Source organism: Lytechinus variegatus, chromosome 1, assembly GCF_018143015.1.
Source record: "Lytechinus variegatus isolate NC3 chromosome 1, Lvar_3.0, whole genome shotgun sequence".
Taxonomy (NCBI): domain Eukaryota; kingdom Metazoa; phylum Echinodermata; class Echinoidea; order Temnopleuroida; family Toxopneustidae; genus Lytechinus; species Lytechinus variegatus.
The window spans coordinates 41651311-41666996 of NC_054740.1; the positions used below are offsets into that span (position 1 = coordinate 41651311).

Here is a 15686-nt window from a genome sequence, read left to right on the forward strand (position 1 = left end):
GTGACACACCCTGTCCCACTTTGTACATGTTTTCGAAAATAAGGCGGGAGTCAAAGAAGAAGGAACATTCGGATGAAAATTACCTGCGCATGCTCAGTCCGAAAGTTACGCTGGAGTGATCATGCGCAGATTGAGTTTTATGTTAATTTACCTTTTCATCCGTGTTTTTTTTTTCCGAAAGCCCCCTCGGGTTTTATACCATGCAGTTCATTAGGTGCAGCTCTCCAGGTGATTCTTCATCAGATTACTTCAAATGGAATCGGCAACTTATTTATTGTTTCACACAAATAACCAACCCCTTTATCCATTACATATGTTATAATTTTGTTGTCTCTTTATTTTCTCTTAATGCTCTCCCCTGATTTTGGATAAACCAGTTGGTCAAAGTGAAAACGATGCCGACTACAACGGTAGGTCAGACATTGATCTTGAACTAATAGCAGCCTCTGGCATATAACAGCTGTGTATGGCCCTCCAGCAATGAACATGAACTGTAGTTGAAATAATAATCTTGACCGGAATCTCATCATCCAGGTGTCAAGCTTAAAACTGACAAAGTCATATGATCGATCCCCCATTTTCTTTAAAACTTTTATTTGGGTATGGTTGGGGATACTTGTGGATATAGAAAATATCGGCCATTCCTTCCTTTTTTCCCCTTTGTAAGAGAAACAACCATGTTTCGACTTATTTTCGTAGAACTTTTACATTTGTTTTTAAAACTTTGTAGAGTAGTTGCAATGTATAGAAGGGAAAAATGTTATTGCACCGATTTGTAGTTTTTGGATTTGCTGTAAAGTTGATTTTTTTTCACCACTGATTGTAAATAATTAGAATTAAAATATTGTTTAATCATTTAACCATTATATTATGAGAATAACTAGTGCATGTCGTGCGTTTTTAGTCGATATTATGCGTGTTGAACAGTAACTAACAATAAAAAAATGCAAATATTCATTGCGGTGATTATCCTTTTATATCTAATGGATATATGTGACTCTGACTACCTTATTTTTCCAACTATGATTAGAGCTATTTTAGTTCAAATTCCCGCTTTTGTGCTTCTTGAAATGTTCATATTAATGCTATATTATCTATATTTGAAATATTAGGCTATATAATATATTAATAATCGTTGGCTGCTCTATTTCAAATACTGCTTTGGTTATAATAGCAAGCTTAAATACAGTTAGGCCTAATGAAAAACATACGGGGGTCAACATGGTTCTCATTTAGAACTCGTCTGAAAGGTAATGCTATTCTATTTAGGTATGAAAACTCGAACCATGACATTGAGGCTATTTATTACTGTTTTAACATATTTAAGCGGGACTTTAAAGGAAACCTGCTATCGTGTCTGCTGTTATCTTCCTGCGCCCGTATTGAAATATGCGCCAGTGCGACGCAACGGTCTCAAGATTTTTACGGTTACACTTGAGGGCGCTTCTAGAGTGTGTTGCAGCGACGCATTAGAAACGCCCCAAAATAAGATACAATATTCATACGATGCGTCAAAATTCGCGTCAGCTTTTAATGATGTATCCGCGCACACAGCTGGTGCACCAATAATAACGTATTAATTTGCTGACGCTTTAGGTGCAACCTATATGACTTGACAGAAGACGAAAAAAAACCCTGAATCGGTAGGGATGTATCTTGTCAATTATTACAATAAAACATTTAAGTAGGCACTACATCTGGATATACTTCTTTCACTGTGAGCTATTAGTTAGAATTTTTAGTCAGTATAAATTATGTGGATCCAAATTTCCAACCGCTTTTATTATTTGGTTTACATCCCCTTATTTGTTGTGTTTATCAACTTTCTGCATGGTACGTATACCATTAGAAAATGAAATGTTTAATTTGTAATGTTTTCTAGGCTTATTTTTTATGATTTTGATTGCTATTTTTGCACTGTCCGAACCACAGAACTCCTTAATGATGTATTAATTGTCATTTTGATGTGTAAGGTATTCTGTGTGTGATAGCCTAATCGAGTTGATATTAAAGTGGGTATTAATTTCGTTAGTAAGCAGCTTTGCTCGCATATGCTTAAATGGCTGATGTGTTATTCTTTCAATACTAAGTACTTGCGAAAACATGATATTGCACTAATCGCATAAAAAAAAGATGTATTGTAATTACCGTTGGGTTACTTATTCTCCTGTCTGGTGTATTTGACAAAACGGAGAAGAAAGTATTATTGCCTATTCGTTGGAAAATACTTTCGACACCGTGGATTGACCTTTGACATTAAATAAGATATATGGTAATATTGACACGATCAATATCGTTATTGGGTGTAGAAGCATGAATCGGGAGTTTTTAATACCACAACGCAGACGTTCTTTTTTTTTGGGGGGGGGGGGAAGTTGAGAATTCATTGTCAAAAGCCCTTCACGACAAAACAGCCTTTGTCGAAAATCAGTGAATACAAAACGGAATTGTCGCCCTGGACTCTGAACAAACGACATATCGCCAGTTTTCGCCAGCTTCAATCTGCTATCCTGGTTTTGACAATGACCTTTTAAGCTGTCCATTGTGATTTGACGAGCTTTATGAATAAATTCTCAACGTTCCAGAAAGCGGCTACATAGTAGTTGCAAATATTCGCTAGTACATGTACATTTAGCTATTTCACCAAGGTCAATCATACCTTGGTCACATTTGCTCTACGGTGGCCGTACGGCGAGTCGTGAACAGCCGTTTTAACATTTTATGTACGTGCTACATAGAGGTGGTTTGTATAAAAATGAATAAAACGACTGTTTTCGACTCGCCGTACGGCCGCCGTATAGAGTAAAATGTGACCATGGTATGATAAAGTCAGAGCGAGAGCCCTTCGACTGGGCATGCGCACGGGTTAGATGTGAGGTATAGTCTCTTCACAAGGGATCAACAACAGTTATGTTAACAGTTTAACACTCCTAATTTCCGGGTATTCTTTAGTATCACTGATAATAGATCATCGGAAAGAATTATTATGATTTCAAGACATTTTCGTAGATGTTTGATAACAGATCTGATGGACGCATGGTTTTGATAATATTCAGATGTTGGTAATCAATTGTGACCAAGCTCCACAAGCCCCACAAAAGCCGCACTCTTTGAACTCCTTTAAAGGACAAGTCCACCCCAACAGAGATATAATTTGAATAAAATGAGTATAATATAACAAACAAGACACTGACAATTTCATCAAAATCGGATGTAAATTAAGAAAGAGTATTACATTTCAAAGTTTCGCTTTATTTCACAAAACAGTTATAAATAATGCACATCCTGATCAGTATGCAAATCAGTGTGCAAAGGAGACACTGTAAAAAATATTGGGCAAAATTTTAACCAGCAAGAGGGTAGTTATGTATCCAACCAATTTTGGGCGGTATTTTACCCAATGCGGGAAGCATGTTGTCCAGTAAGGTTAAAAAATAATCAGAAATTACTTAAGAATGAGCAAAATTTCATCACACTGGATAAATAATAATGCCCAAAAGAATTGCCCAATGTTGGTTGGATACATAATTACCATCATGGAGCATTTTTACCCAATATTTTTAAGAGTGGACTGATGACGTTATCCCCTCACTATTTCTCTTGTATTTTTTCACATGTGAAATATTCTAATTTTCTTTCTTATTGTCAAGTGAAACAATAATGAATTCTTCCCTGAACATGTAGAAATAGCATTGTTTAATATTATATGGTTCAGTCAAGTTGGTCCTTATTGTCGAATCCGCAAACAATGAAATATTGTAAGATTCAAACAATAAAAACAAAAGAAAATAGTGAGTGAGGGACACCATCGTTTGTCTCATTTGCATGTCACTGAGTTGTGCATATCACTGTTATGTGAAAAATAAGCGTAAATTTAAAATGTCATAACTTTCTTATTTTACATCCGATTTTGATGAAATTTTAAACGTTATGCTCGTTTGATTTTTCTCTATTTATTCAAATCAACATTTTTCTGGGGTGGACTTGACCTATGAATTTAAAACAGGATTAGTTCTAACTTCTCACATTGATACTTGTTCAAACTAATGGACAAGATGTATTTAATTGGTGTTTGATTTTTTGTGGAAATTCCTTTTATTGAAATTCTATTGATTTTTTATTTTCGTTTTGTCTACAATGAACAATAGTGGAAGAGTAAGGTTAAATAAAAGTAAAACCATCTAATTTGAAATTAATTCAGCGCAATTCTATTCTGAAAATAGTCTACTCATTCATTCATTCATTCATGGACTTCGGTTTTGTCACATATAGGTATGGTGGGAAAAGATTTAAGGTTTGCAGATTGTTTGAGATATTTCAGGAGTGGGATGTATTTCAGAGTGCGTTTATTATGAATTATGATTTTCATATTAAATCTCAACACTAAATTAAAGTTCCTTGAAAAAAATAGAATTATTAGATCGCATTGGATATTTTCTTTTTACTCGATGTGAAAGCGAAGAGAAGTAGAATTGATTTCTCGTGATTTGACGATTTGTGGTTTCTTATATCCAAGGTAATAGAGTTTGAAGCACTATTACTGTTTAATGAAACATGATCCTTTGAATGATACCTTTTTATTCACATTCTGGAAATTACCGATTCCCTTAGATTTACTTATCGGTAATTTCTATATTTATTTTAGGCCTTTTCCATCATAATGATGTATGAATAGCTTGTTTGGGAATCTATACATATTTTATGGGAAAAAGTTTATTCAACTATATTTATGTTTCAGTGTTGTGTTTAAACTACCAACATGACCAATGTAAATTGGTTGCCAGTTTTTGCTCATCCAAACATCTTTTTATGTTATCGCATACCACAGCCCTTTTGCTATTTGATGAAAGTTCCTGTTTTTAACCATACCTCTGATTTCAAGTAATTAACAGTAGTAATAAGTCTGTCATCTTGTAATGCTGTTGGATAAATTAGGGTGTTCTATTTCACGTATGTTTGTATTTGCAGAGCATATTGATGGTAAGCACTGTATGATACTAATGATTTATTTAAGGTAAATAATTAAAGGCAGGTTTGCCGAGAACTATATATTTGCTTATAAATTTGTATCGTTTTGGTATTTGTTTATTAACGTAATTTCTTGATTCGCTGAGAAATAGTTTCTTTGGATCATCGCTGAGGATTCGTGATGCACCATGTATCAAAATGTATTTTATGGGGAATGTGCTTGGTCCTGAAAAGAACAATCCAAACTGAATCGTGCCTGGGTTCTCCACCATGTCTGGTGTCACTTCGATCCATCCTTACAGAATCGAATTATATCACAGCGAAGTGGCATCATCAATTGGGAGAACTCGGAGTACATTATGGGTATCGTCATTTCCAAAAGCCGTTCGTTCACCCTCGCAAGTGAAGGTGTCTTCATCGTCGTAACACCTGATGCATCACGGAGCCTCTACTCTCTACGTTTACCTTGATACAAATTTTACAATACCGGCCGAGGAGTATGGTCCTAATTTATTATATAATATTTATTTGGCAGATACTATTATACGGATTGTCTAAACCTTGAGCCGACATTATGTTCCACCCCAAAAACAAGAAAAAAAACAGAATCCAGGACAACATTTCGAACTGGATTTATGTGTGGCCTAATCGACATAGGCAAATAACTTTTATACACGATATTAGTGAAATTTAAAACGGATAATAGACGATCTGGATCTCATCTTGTACTTCATGCGGGCAGGAATCATACAATGATCGGCGAATTCATTCTATGACGTCACTATCCAGGTTAGTCATTGAGCAATAGATATACCCATCAAGCACAGTCACACTAACACGAAACGACCAGATCGATCAAAGTTATTACGTTATTTTGAAAGGTATATTATCGATCGTTTAAGAATTAATTTGGCTGGTGTGACTGGGTATTTTCCGTTTTCATGGTTTAGTTGCTTAACGTCCCACCGCCCTCAAGTCCAGACGATAGGAAAACAAACGCAGACAAGCTTGAAGCTATTAAGGGAAATCAGGCCGAAATATCAAATTCTTTAGGTGTTTTTGTTTTAAGAGTTTTTTTTTCTTTCTAACTTGTACATTGTTTTTCCATTTCATTGTTATTTTCATAGCGAACATTTACGGGAACTGTACTTGTGCGTATAAATTTGTGCATCGATGATATGTTGACTTAAAGTTAAAACATGATATTTAGGGCTTTGAAATGTATTTTCGAAAAAAAATGTGAAAATTGTGACTATATTCTTGTCATAATGTACCTTATTCAAGAAAGCATGCAAAAGAAAGAATAATCCTTCTGATCTTTGTGATCATTCGAACTGTTTCATTTCTGTTCAGAATCATTTTTAAAATCTGTTTTATTCAATATTTCAAAAGAAATGAAACAAATTGAACTGAATTAAGAAAAAATATGTTAAAACTATTTTCTAAAGATATAGAGAAAACGAAGGCATTTATACACCATTTCCTATAAAATAAATCACACTCTTTAGCATGTTTAGTGTCGCGGCATAGTATAATTCATTTAAAGAAACACATTTCCCAGTGCTACTAGATAGCCCCATAAAATAACTGAAATATTCAATAAAAAGAAAACAATATTTCACAAAATATGATAATTTTGGAGTGCCCTTTTTCCATGTCATCCCCACAATGACCAGATCTCGTAAGCTCGGAATATAACACATCCATTAAGATGTTTTAGACATTTGATTGCCTGGAGGAAATCATTCTTCTAGAAATAAAGGGCGGTTTGGATAAAATTTCCAATAACACCCTTGTCTTACGTCATGAAAGGTGAATAGTGATTAATATTACACTTTTACAGCTAAAGACGTCCCCTCAATCTACCACATCCCTGTCATCCGCTCTACATGTTAAAAATTATGAAAATAGCGTGTATTTATTCATTCTCGCTTGTATGAAAATAATATTTTGGTGACTTTTATCGGTCATGAATATATGCGGTTAAAGTGCGGTTATATTGACGGTTTGTCAAAATTGTAGATAGGAAAAACAAATCAAGAATTTGAACATACAGATGGTATAAACAGGACAATGAGGACTGTACGATGGCCGATGAGTTTGAAGTATTTGAACTTACTTTTTTTCCCAAATTTTCCACGCTATTAGAATACAACATCACAAAAAGAGTTGGATTTTTAGAGAAATGCTGTGCAGAATGTAGATTGTAATCCGATGGATGGGGTGAAGAGAGGAGAGAGAGTTATGTAGACAGCTTCATCGAGGATAGTTCATGGGAAAGAGATAGAAAGAAAAAAAAAGACGGACAGAAAGAAAGAAAGAAAGAAAGGAAGAAAGGGGGTGCATGTTGAAACGAATAATCATTTCATAGACAATGAATATAACCCCCGATATAGATTCAATGTTCTTGCATTATATGTCACAATTAACAATTTTCTTATGTTAATGACGCTTAATTAGAGTCTGCTATATAGGAAAAAAATCTCTTCGATTTTTTGTTTGCTGCTCGAAATCTACAGACTGTAGTGAAGTTCAAGGATGAACGGCGGAGAGCTAAAACAATTGATTTTCCGCCTAAAATGTTATTTTCAACTCGGCGAAACGATCATGTTTATTAGGTCCATGGGCAGGGAGAGAGTAAAGACCAAAGAAAAAAGGGAATGGAGTAAATAGAGAGAGAGAGAGAGAAACGTCGGGTTTAAGGAGAGTAAAATAGTATTATGGCAATATATGCCATTTAACGTATTGCTATATTCCTTTGAAATTGGAATAACGTGCCTAATGAATGGTGATTATGAAGAAAAGAGGACACATTATTTTGACCTGGGTCCCGTAACACAAAGGTTAGCAATTAATCGTACGCTTGATTTTCACAATTGATTGTACATTGTAGTCAATGGAATCAATCGTAGAAAAATGTTTTACGATCAATCGCTAACCTTTGTGTTACGGGCCCCAGGAGATGGTTGTACATCTTATTTTGCATTCATAAGAATGATCCAGGTATTTGTTTACGATACAGCTATGTGCAATCCAACCAACTAAATGCGATTTTGTGTGATAATCTGGACTTGATTTTACATTGGAATAGTGAGTCCGTTTCTAGTTTGCCCGTGTGGTTATATCTGTTGTGTGAGTTTACATGGATACGTATATGTTTGGTAAATAATGAGTAAACTATCATGCATGAAGTTTCCTTTTCCCATTCATAAGCTTACATGGAGTTCACGTAACAGGTAAGTAAACGCAAAATAGCGAGTTTGAATTGCAATCTTGTTTATCACCTATGTATAATAAGGTCTACGCTTAAAATTGTCTCTTCTATCAAAATTCCAATCAGGAATTACATTGTTAGAATGACATATTCCTGGTTATAGTTGACTTTTAAAACTTAGTGACTACAATGTCAACATTGTGTTTAGAATCTGTTGAGAATGACTCAATATTGAATAATATACTTTTGAGATAGCAATCCCAAAATATAATCGTGCCCGGTGATAATTACGTTCGAAATTGAAAATATGTTGCCGATTCATATCGAGAGTTATACGACTGATTTCATTGAGTTATTTTTTTAGGTCAAGATAATGAAGATATTCTTCATTTTATATGTTTTTCCAGACTTTTCACACATTTCCATACCAACCTGTCAGTCAATATGAAAACCTTGAAACAAACAAAGACTTAGAAACAATTGAACAAAAAAATATACATGGATATCTTTATTGCTATGGAAGTAAGTTTCATTTATTACAATGGTTACGAATATTGTTTAGCATTTACTATTTTTTGACATACATGTTCTATTTGTAATCTTTAGATGACAACGAATGTGACGCACACAGGGATAAATGCCATGAAAATGCGAGATGTGAGAATCTATCGGGTGGCTATCGGTGTGTCTGTAATGCAGGCTTCGTTGGCACGGGAGAGCAGTGTGTCAGACTCGGTAAGTACAATTCTGTATCCAGGGGCGGCGCCACGGGAAAGGGCGGGGCTGGAATCTTTGAAGTACTGAATAAAAATGGAGAAAAAAGAGGGAAGATGAAAGAAGAAAAACCCTGTTGAAAATGTCAAGCACGTTGTTTAAGCCCGTCTTTCAGAAAACAAGTGAATGATTGAAGAGATTTTATTAAATCTTTTACTAACTGTATTTATCAGTTTTACGTATTCCTTATTTTGGGCTCAAGCAGCAGTAGGTACATAATTTGAAAAAAGGTCACTCTCACGTGACACTGTCACAGTCGTTAATGACTCTTTTTTAAACTCTTAAACAAGTCTTTAAAACTTCAAAAATTGTTTAAAAAATTGAGCAATAGTTGTTATAGTGATGGGTGTAAACAACGTGCTTATACGGTTATAAAGCATTTTGACAGTAAATTGAGAAATCTATTATAAAAAATTAAGATATGTAAAGGACAGGCATTGGCTGTGTAACTCTATAACACCATAAAAGTTCTAGTATGAAAGTATGGCACTACCTTATGGGGTGCAATCTTGCTGCACCTGAGTGGTAAAGGTGCAAAATACACATTTTATTAACATTTGCACCCAAACAAAAAGTTGCTTCGAATAAAAAGAGACAAATCCAACAAGCATAACACTGAAAACTTCATCAAAATCGGATGTAAAATAAGAAAGTTAGGACATTGCAAAGTTTTGCTTAATTTCAGAAAACAGTTCACATCCTTGTCGGTATGCAAACGAGGAGACTGATGACATCACTCAATCACTATTTCTTTTGTATTTTGTTATATGAAATGTGAAATATTTCAATATTCCATCTGTGTTCTGTGAAACATCGATTAATTCCTCCCTGAACATATGGAATTAGCAGTGTTTGATACTATATGGTTCCAGGGGCGGATCCAGCTTTTCATAAAAGGGGGGTTGGTGGTATGCGAGGGAGCGTAGCGACCGAGTCCAAGCGAGCGAGCGAGGGGGGAGGGTACAGTAGGGAAAATCTTTGAAAATCTGTGTGTAAAATTGCGTTTTCTTGCATCTAAAACACCACTATTTTTTGGTATAGAGGTCGTTGCCAAATTAACCCCCATGAAAATTTGTAAAATTAAGTTGCATTTTCCTGCACTGTAAGGCCAGTTAACAACACAGATACACAGATACAAATCTCAGTCAAATATGATGGACTGGCAGAAGAGACGCCTTGGATGTTTCTGTACAAATCCCTGAATTATTTTGCTAGAACTTAGCTGCAGGGTTGCCTGGTACGCTGGCCTAGCTTGTCACTTCGGCGGTGGCCCGTGTCCACAAAAAAGCTGATATGGGGGGGGGGGGCAAGGGACTCTGTGACATTTGTTCGCCAACCCCCCCCCCCCTCCTCCCCCCAATAAGAAATAATAATAATAATAATAATAAATACAAAGAAATAGAATAAAATAAAATTACAAGTTTTAAAAAAAGATAAGATTAAAAAAAATGGTCCCTTGATTTTTTTTTTTGGGGGGGTGCAACCCCCACCCCCCTCAAGATCCGCTTCTGGGTTCAATCAAGTTGGTCCTTATTGTCAAATCTTTAAAAAAATGAAATATTGTATTATTCACACAATAAAAAAACAGAAGAAATAGTGAGTGAGGAACATTAACTATGTCATTGAGTTGTGCATATCACTGTTTTGTGGAAAATAAGCGAAATGTCATAACTTTCTTATTTTACATCCGATTTTGATGAAATTTTCAGTATAATGCTTGTTTGATTTTTCTCAAATCAATGTTTTTCTAAGGTGGACTTGACCTTTAATGTAGCTAACTGCACCCTAGAAAGTGTATGAATAAGCACATAAATTGATGTAGTTTTCCCTAGTGTGATGTTATGCCCCTATATTAACAAGAAAATTATGTCACATTTAGTTTTTCTTTATCCCCTCTAAAAATATGCTGACGCTACCACTGGATTCAAAAGCATCTTTGATATAGTACCCCAACATATCTCTCCACAGAGAAGAAAAATATTTTTTTTGCATATATTTCATAACAGATGAAACAGAATAAATTAAATATATATTTTATTTACCATTGATTGTTTTCTTGATTACTTTAGGTCGTGAAACCTGCGCAGATAGACCATGTTTCGAAGGTGTTCAATGTTCAAACGTCAGGATTGATGTGAACACTTTGGATTACTCTAGCGATCTAGAAGCAAAGAGGTTCGAGTGCGGCCCCTGTCCGCCAGGACATGTTGGTGACGGCGTCACATGCGAAGGTGAGGGTTCCATCCCACTTGTCCTCATCACTCCATTTATTTTTATTTTCTGTAAAAAGGCAATGCTTCAAAACGTCTTTCAAAGATTGATATTCTGTTATGTATATTACGTGGTTACCCGAAAAAACACCTGAAAATACTACGATCTATTACTTGATGTGTACTTCTCATGTTAACATTATTTCTTAATACATTAATTAATATTTTATTCTCTGTCAGAATGTCTTGTTCCATGAAATATTCTTTTTGTATGAACCTTTATAGCATCCTCATAATTCTCTTTATAATTTTTGTCATTATGATCATCATCATTATGCATGTAAATTATTGATTATAATAATTCTCTCTCTATCTCCCTATCTCTCTGTCTCACTCTGTAGCTTCGAACGTTGACGTCACAGTCCTTGTCCTGGAACAGATAGGGGGCAATCCTGTACCTGATGTCAAGATCCGTACCCTCGACGCTAGCAACGTGGGAGCCCAATTCGGTACTGCGATATTCACAGGGGAGAACGGTGTCGCGAAGCTCGCTGTTCCCAACGATGCCAACATCGTGGTTGTAGCCAGCAAGAAGGGACATCCGACCTCATCGACTACCTTCGACGTCCGCAACAACGAGAGTAAGTTGCTCCACAGAGGTATTTATCGGGGGGCACAGTCCGCCCCTCTTTGATATCCATATTAAAATTCGTAATGTAAATATACCGCTTTTACCCGAGTTTGCCCCCCCCCCCCTTTGTAATTGAGGACCCATTTTTTTTTTTTTGAGGGGAGGGGGGGGGGCTTTGGCAAATTTTCGTCGGAAAAATGTGTCCCCTTCCTTTGGAAAATCCTGGATCCGCCCCTGCCCAAGACCTTTTGATTTTGGTTTTAGAGTGCAAAGAACATTCCCAAGAACAGGTCTTTGCTTCCATTGTTCCCAATTAAAACAAAATGTCCGTCAAGAAACTAGAAATTTCGTTAATATTCCAATATTCATTCGTTGATTCTTTTAGTATCGATGTCAAAAACGATTTCTCATCAAGATACCGTTATTACAAAATAAGATATTCCTGAAGCAGTGAAATGGTAGATGCTGAAATAGATTATAGCGCAGATGTTTTAAATTTCGGAGCTAAAATCATGATTGAAGTCGATTCAATTACGTCAGTATTACGTCAGTATTGCAATACCGAAGGTTTGGTAGAATACGGAAGCTTTACTTTCATTATTTGTTGACAAAATGTGGAATCGTTATGAAGGGCAGTATTTCCCCGGGATGAAATACTTTATTATTTATTCTCTTGAAGAGAATGTCATTAAAACTCCATTTTCCCCCTCCAGAGATGATGATTTCACCTGGAGCATGGCGGAAATCTATTTCTAATAACCTGGCACAAATACTAGAAGTAAAGAATAATAGGACGTGATTTCTTGATTGCTGTTGCAGAGATGACCACTCATATCATGATTGCAATAAAAAGAATAATACAACAATAACACAGTGGTCCATTGTTTGGGGGTAGTAGAAATAAGTGTATTCAGGATACCTAGTCTAAAAATATTACATCGGAAAAGTAAGAGCGTTTTTATTCTGTGAATTTTGTCACATCAAGTGAAACATGGGTTTTATTTTATGAGTTTTAATGACGCAAAAAAATTCATTGTGCAGAATCGGGTAATCGTATTATTTACATTATTTTATTCCCTTTTTATAATGACGAGGTCATTTCAAAGTTATGAGAATAAACATCATGATATAAGTATTCTTTGTAAACTAGGTTTCAGTACGGAAAGATGACTCTAATCGGATTACCAGACGCATCAGTCTTAAGATAATATGAAGGACAAAAATCTCATTTAAAATTCATTATTTTTGTTATCATTTTTTTTCTCAGCTGGGGGTGGGGTGTAAATTATGTACTTATTTCATGTTTATCTTGATAACTCGGAATTATATTTTTTATCAATGTATTTGAATCTTATGAAAAAAGCAAACTTGCTGCCCTAGTGATGGCGATTGAATGTGATTTACATTTCGTCATGTCCTTGCTAATTAGTTTATGGTGTGTTGGTGGTACCACGGACTAGCTGGAATTTCGACGCCGCATATACCTCTTCTGTGCGCACAATAAACTCAGTGGAAACGCAGTCAACGCCGGGGGGGGGGGGCACTCAATAAAATGCGTAGTGGGTATGTGCCGCGGAGAGGAACCCCATTTTCACACTCAAATTTCGTTCCAAAGCATAGCATTTTTTTCTTCTAGAGAAAAACAAAGCAAAGAAAGCCGTTCAAGAGCATAACATTTTCTTCTAATCAAGGAAAAAGGAAAGAGATTTGTTCCAATGCTTCGCATATTTTTTCGTTACGCCGTTCCGGTCGCCTTTATCCGCTACAATGAGCTTCAAATTTGGTGAAAAGCAGCCGCAGATCGCTGTCCGACCATCGCTTCTGCGTGTGGCGCCGGGCTAGCTGCAGGCATATGCCCGTTCCATAGGGATGCATATATGTACGCACTCACAGACAGGCGAACCGTTCCAAGGACACCCGTTTTCACAAAAAATTGTTGTTTCGAATCCCTTTCCGAAGACCCTCCTGTTTAGAATAAGCCCGTTCCAAAGCCCCCGTTTTTTTTTGTCTCGCAAACGGCATAAACCTACAACTTTTGTGGTCGAGTGCCCCCCCCCCCGCGCCAACGCAACATGAACTTAGTAAGAACGTGACGCAGCCGTAGCATGCACGTGGAAATTTCACATTTTTCGAAAAAAACGATTTTGGCACTACGTCCTAGGCATTTTCTCTGAAATTCCAACGACGCAGTGGTAACCTCCCAGATGTAAATGGGGGCGTAGCGCCAACTGCGGCCAAGTATAAGAGCACAAACCCTATTGTTGTTTGGGAATGAAATGTCGCATTTCATTTGATTATCAAAATTTATTTTTGCGAGGATGACACACAGAAAGTGCAGTGGGATTTGGAAGGTCACGACCTTTGTGATTAATGATTATGTTAATCTAACAGTCATTTATTTCCGATGGAATGACCACTGTCTGGCCTCAGATCAATTATGTGAGATAAGCTCCTGCTTGAAATATCAAGTGGTGTGTTTCATACTAAACATCTATCACTTTTATCACAACATGCAAAGGCTGATGATGTGCTGTGAAATGACTCCATGCCTAATTTTTAATGCTTAATGCTTATTGGTATAAAGTGAACATACCCTTGAACATGCCAAATATACGTATAGATAGTCCTTTGAATTCGTTTCTCATATTGGAATATTAATCTGTTGGTAATTTTTTATTTCATTTAATGATGTTCTGTTTTGTTCTGTTCCTGTTTATGGTAACTCACGTAGGAACTCGGTAGGACAGCATTTTTGCTGGTAAACGCCAAGCTGGCATATAAATAATCACCAAGGAAACATTTTACGTCTAGGTTAATCAGTCATAGTGTCTGACCTTACAGACGACAAATATTACCCTCGGGCATTTTATCAAAGTGCAGACAATAGAAAAGTGGGGATTCGAACTCACAACCTTGCGATAATGAGTCCAATGCTCTAACCACTGGACCACACTTCCCAATTATCATTTATTCTTTATGTAAAGAGAGTGGCAAAATTAAGCTAAATATCTCATTAATGCGATAATGGCTATTTTTGTCATAGATTTGCCTCTGTGCTCTTCCATCGAATTCATTTCCGTTAAGTATGACGTTAAAAATGACTTGAAAATAAAATGGAAGGCAATCCCACAATTCGTGGTATTTAATTACATATAATTGGGTATAGAGTGTCCCAATCTCACTATAGATTTTATATTATAAACTCAGTTGCTGCGATAAATAGTAACGATCATGTTAATGATAATTGATAATAAGTATTTCATCACATATTTACACGTACATGATTTCAAGAAAGCTTACGCTAATAATTTAGATTTGACTCTGTGGTACTCCTCCAGTATACGTTTCTCTCATTAAAAGTGATGATTGAGTTTTCACAACTACTACGCACACGCTTTCTGGATCGTAGGGAATCTATTGTCAAAAGTCCTTCATGACAAAGCAGCTTTTGTCGAAAATCAGTGAATTAAAACAGCAGTGTCGTCTTGGACTCTGGACAAAAGACATATTTGCATATTTCTTGTCACCTCCGATTCGAAGGACAATCTGCTCTTCCGGTTCACCCATTTTCGACAAAGACCTCTCAATTGTTCCATTGTGATTTGAAAGGCATTTCCAATGCATTTACTACTGACTATTACGTCCCGTTGCAATTGCGAAAGCTTGCTATTATCCCTTCAAAACAACTATTTACATTTGACTGTTGTTTTACCTTTTTCTACGGGTTAACGACCGCTTAAGACCAAACACCTCCACGATATGAGGGCGTCTGGCTCTTCGGCTAATCTTTAAGATAATTATGAGCGAAATGATTCCCAGAGTGGTAGTTTGTGCCGGTTGTTATTCATATTCATTGTCCAGGGTATTCTTCTGTCCGCATTAAGTTTAG

General features: G+C 36.1%; 1 protein-coding gene across 1 annotated transcript in view; it reads left to right on the plus strand.

The window, feature by feature from the left end:
- The window catches only part of LOC121414266, a 53576-nt gene that overhangs the window by 31951 nt on the left and 5939 nt on the right, over positions 1-15686 (plus strand). Inside the window, exons 6-8 of the mRNA XM_041607385.1 lie at positions 8789-8917; positions 11026-11187; positions 11568-11807. Coding sequence (XP_041463319.1) covers positions 8789-8917; positions 11026-11187; positions 11568-11807 — 531 coding nt within the window. The remainder of the gene's footprint in view (positions 1-8788; positions 8918-11025; positions 11188-11567; positions 11808-15686) is intronic.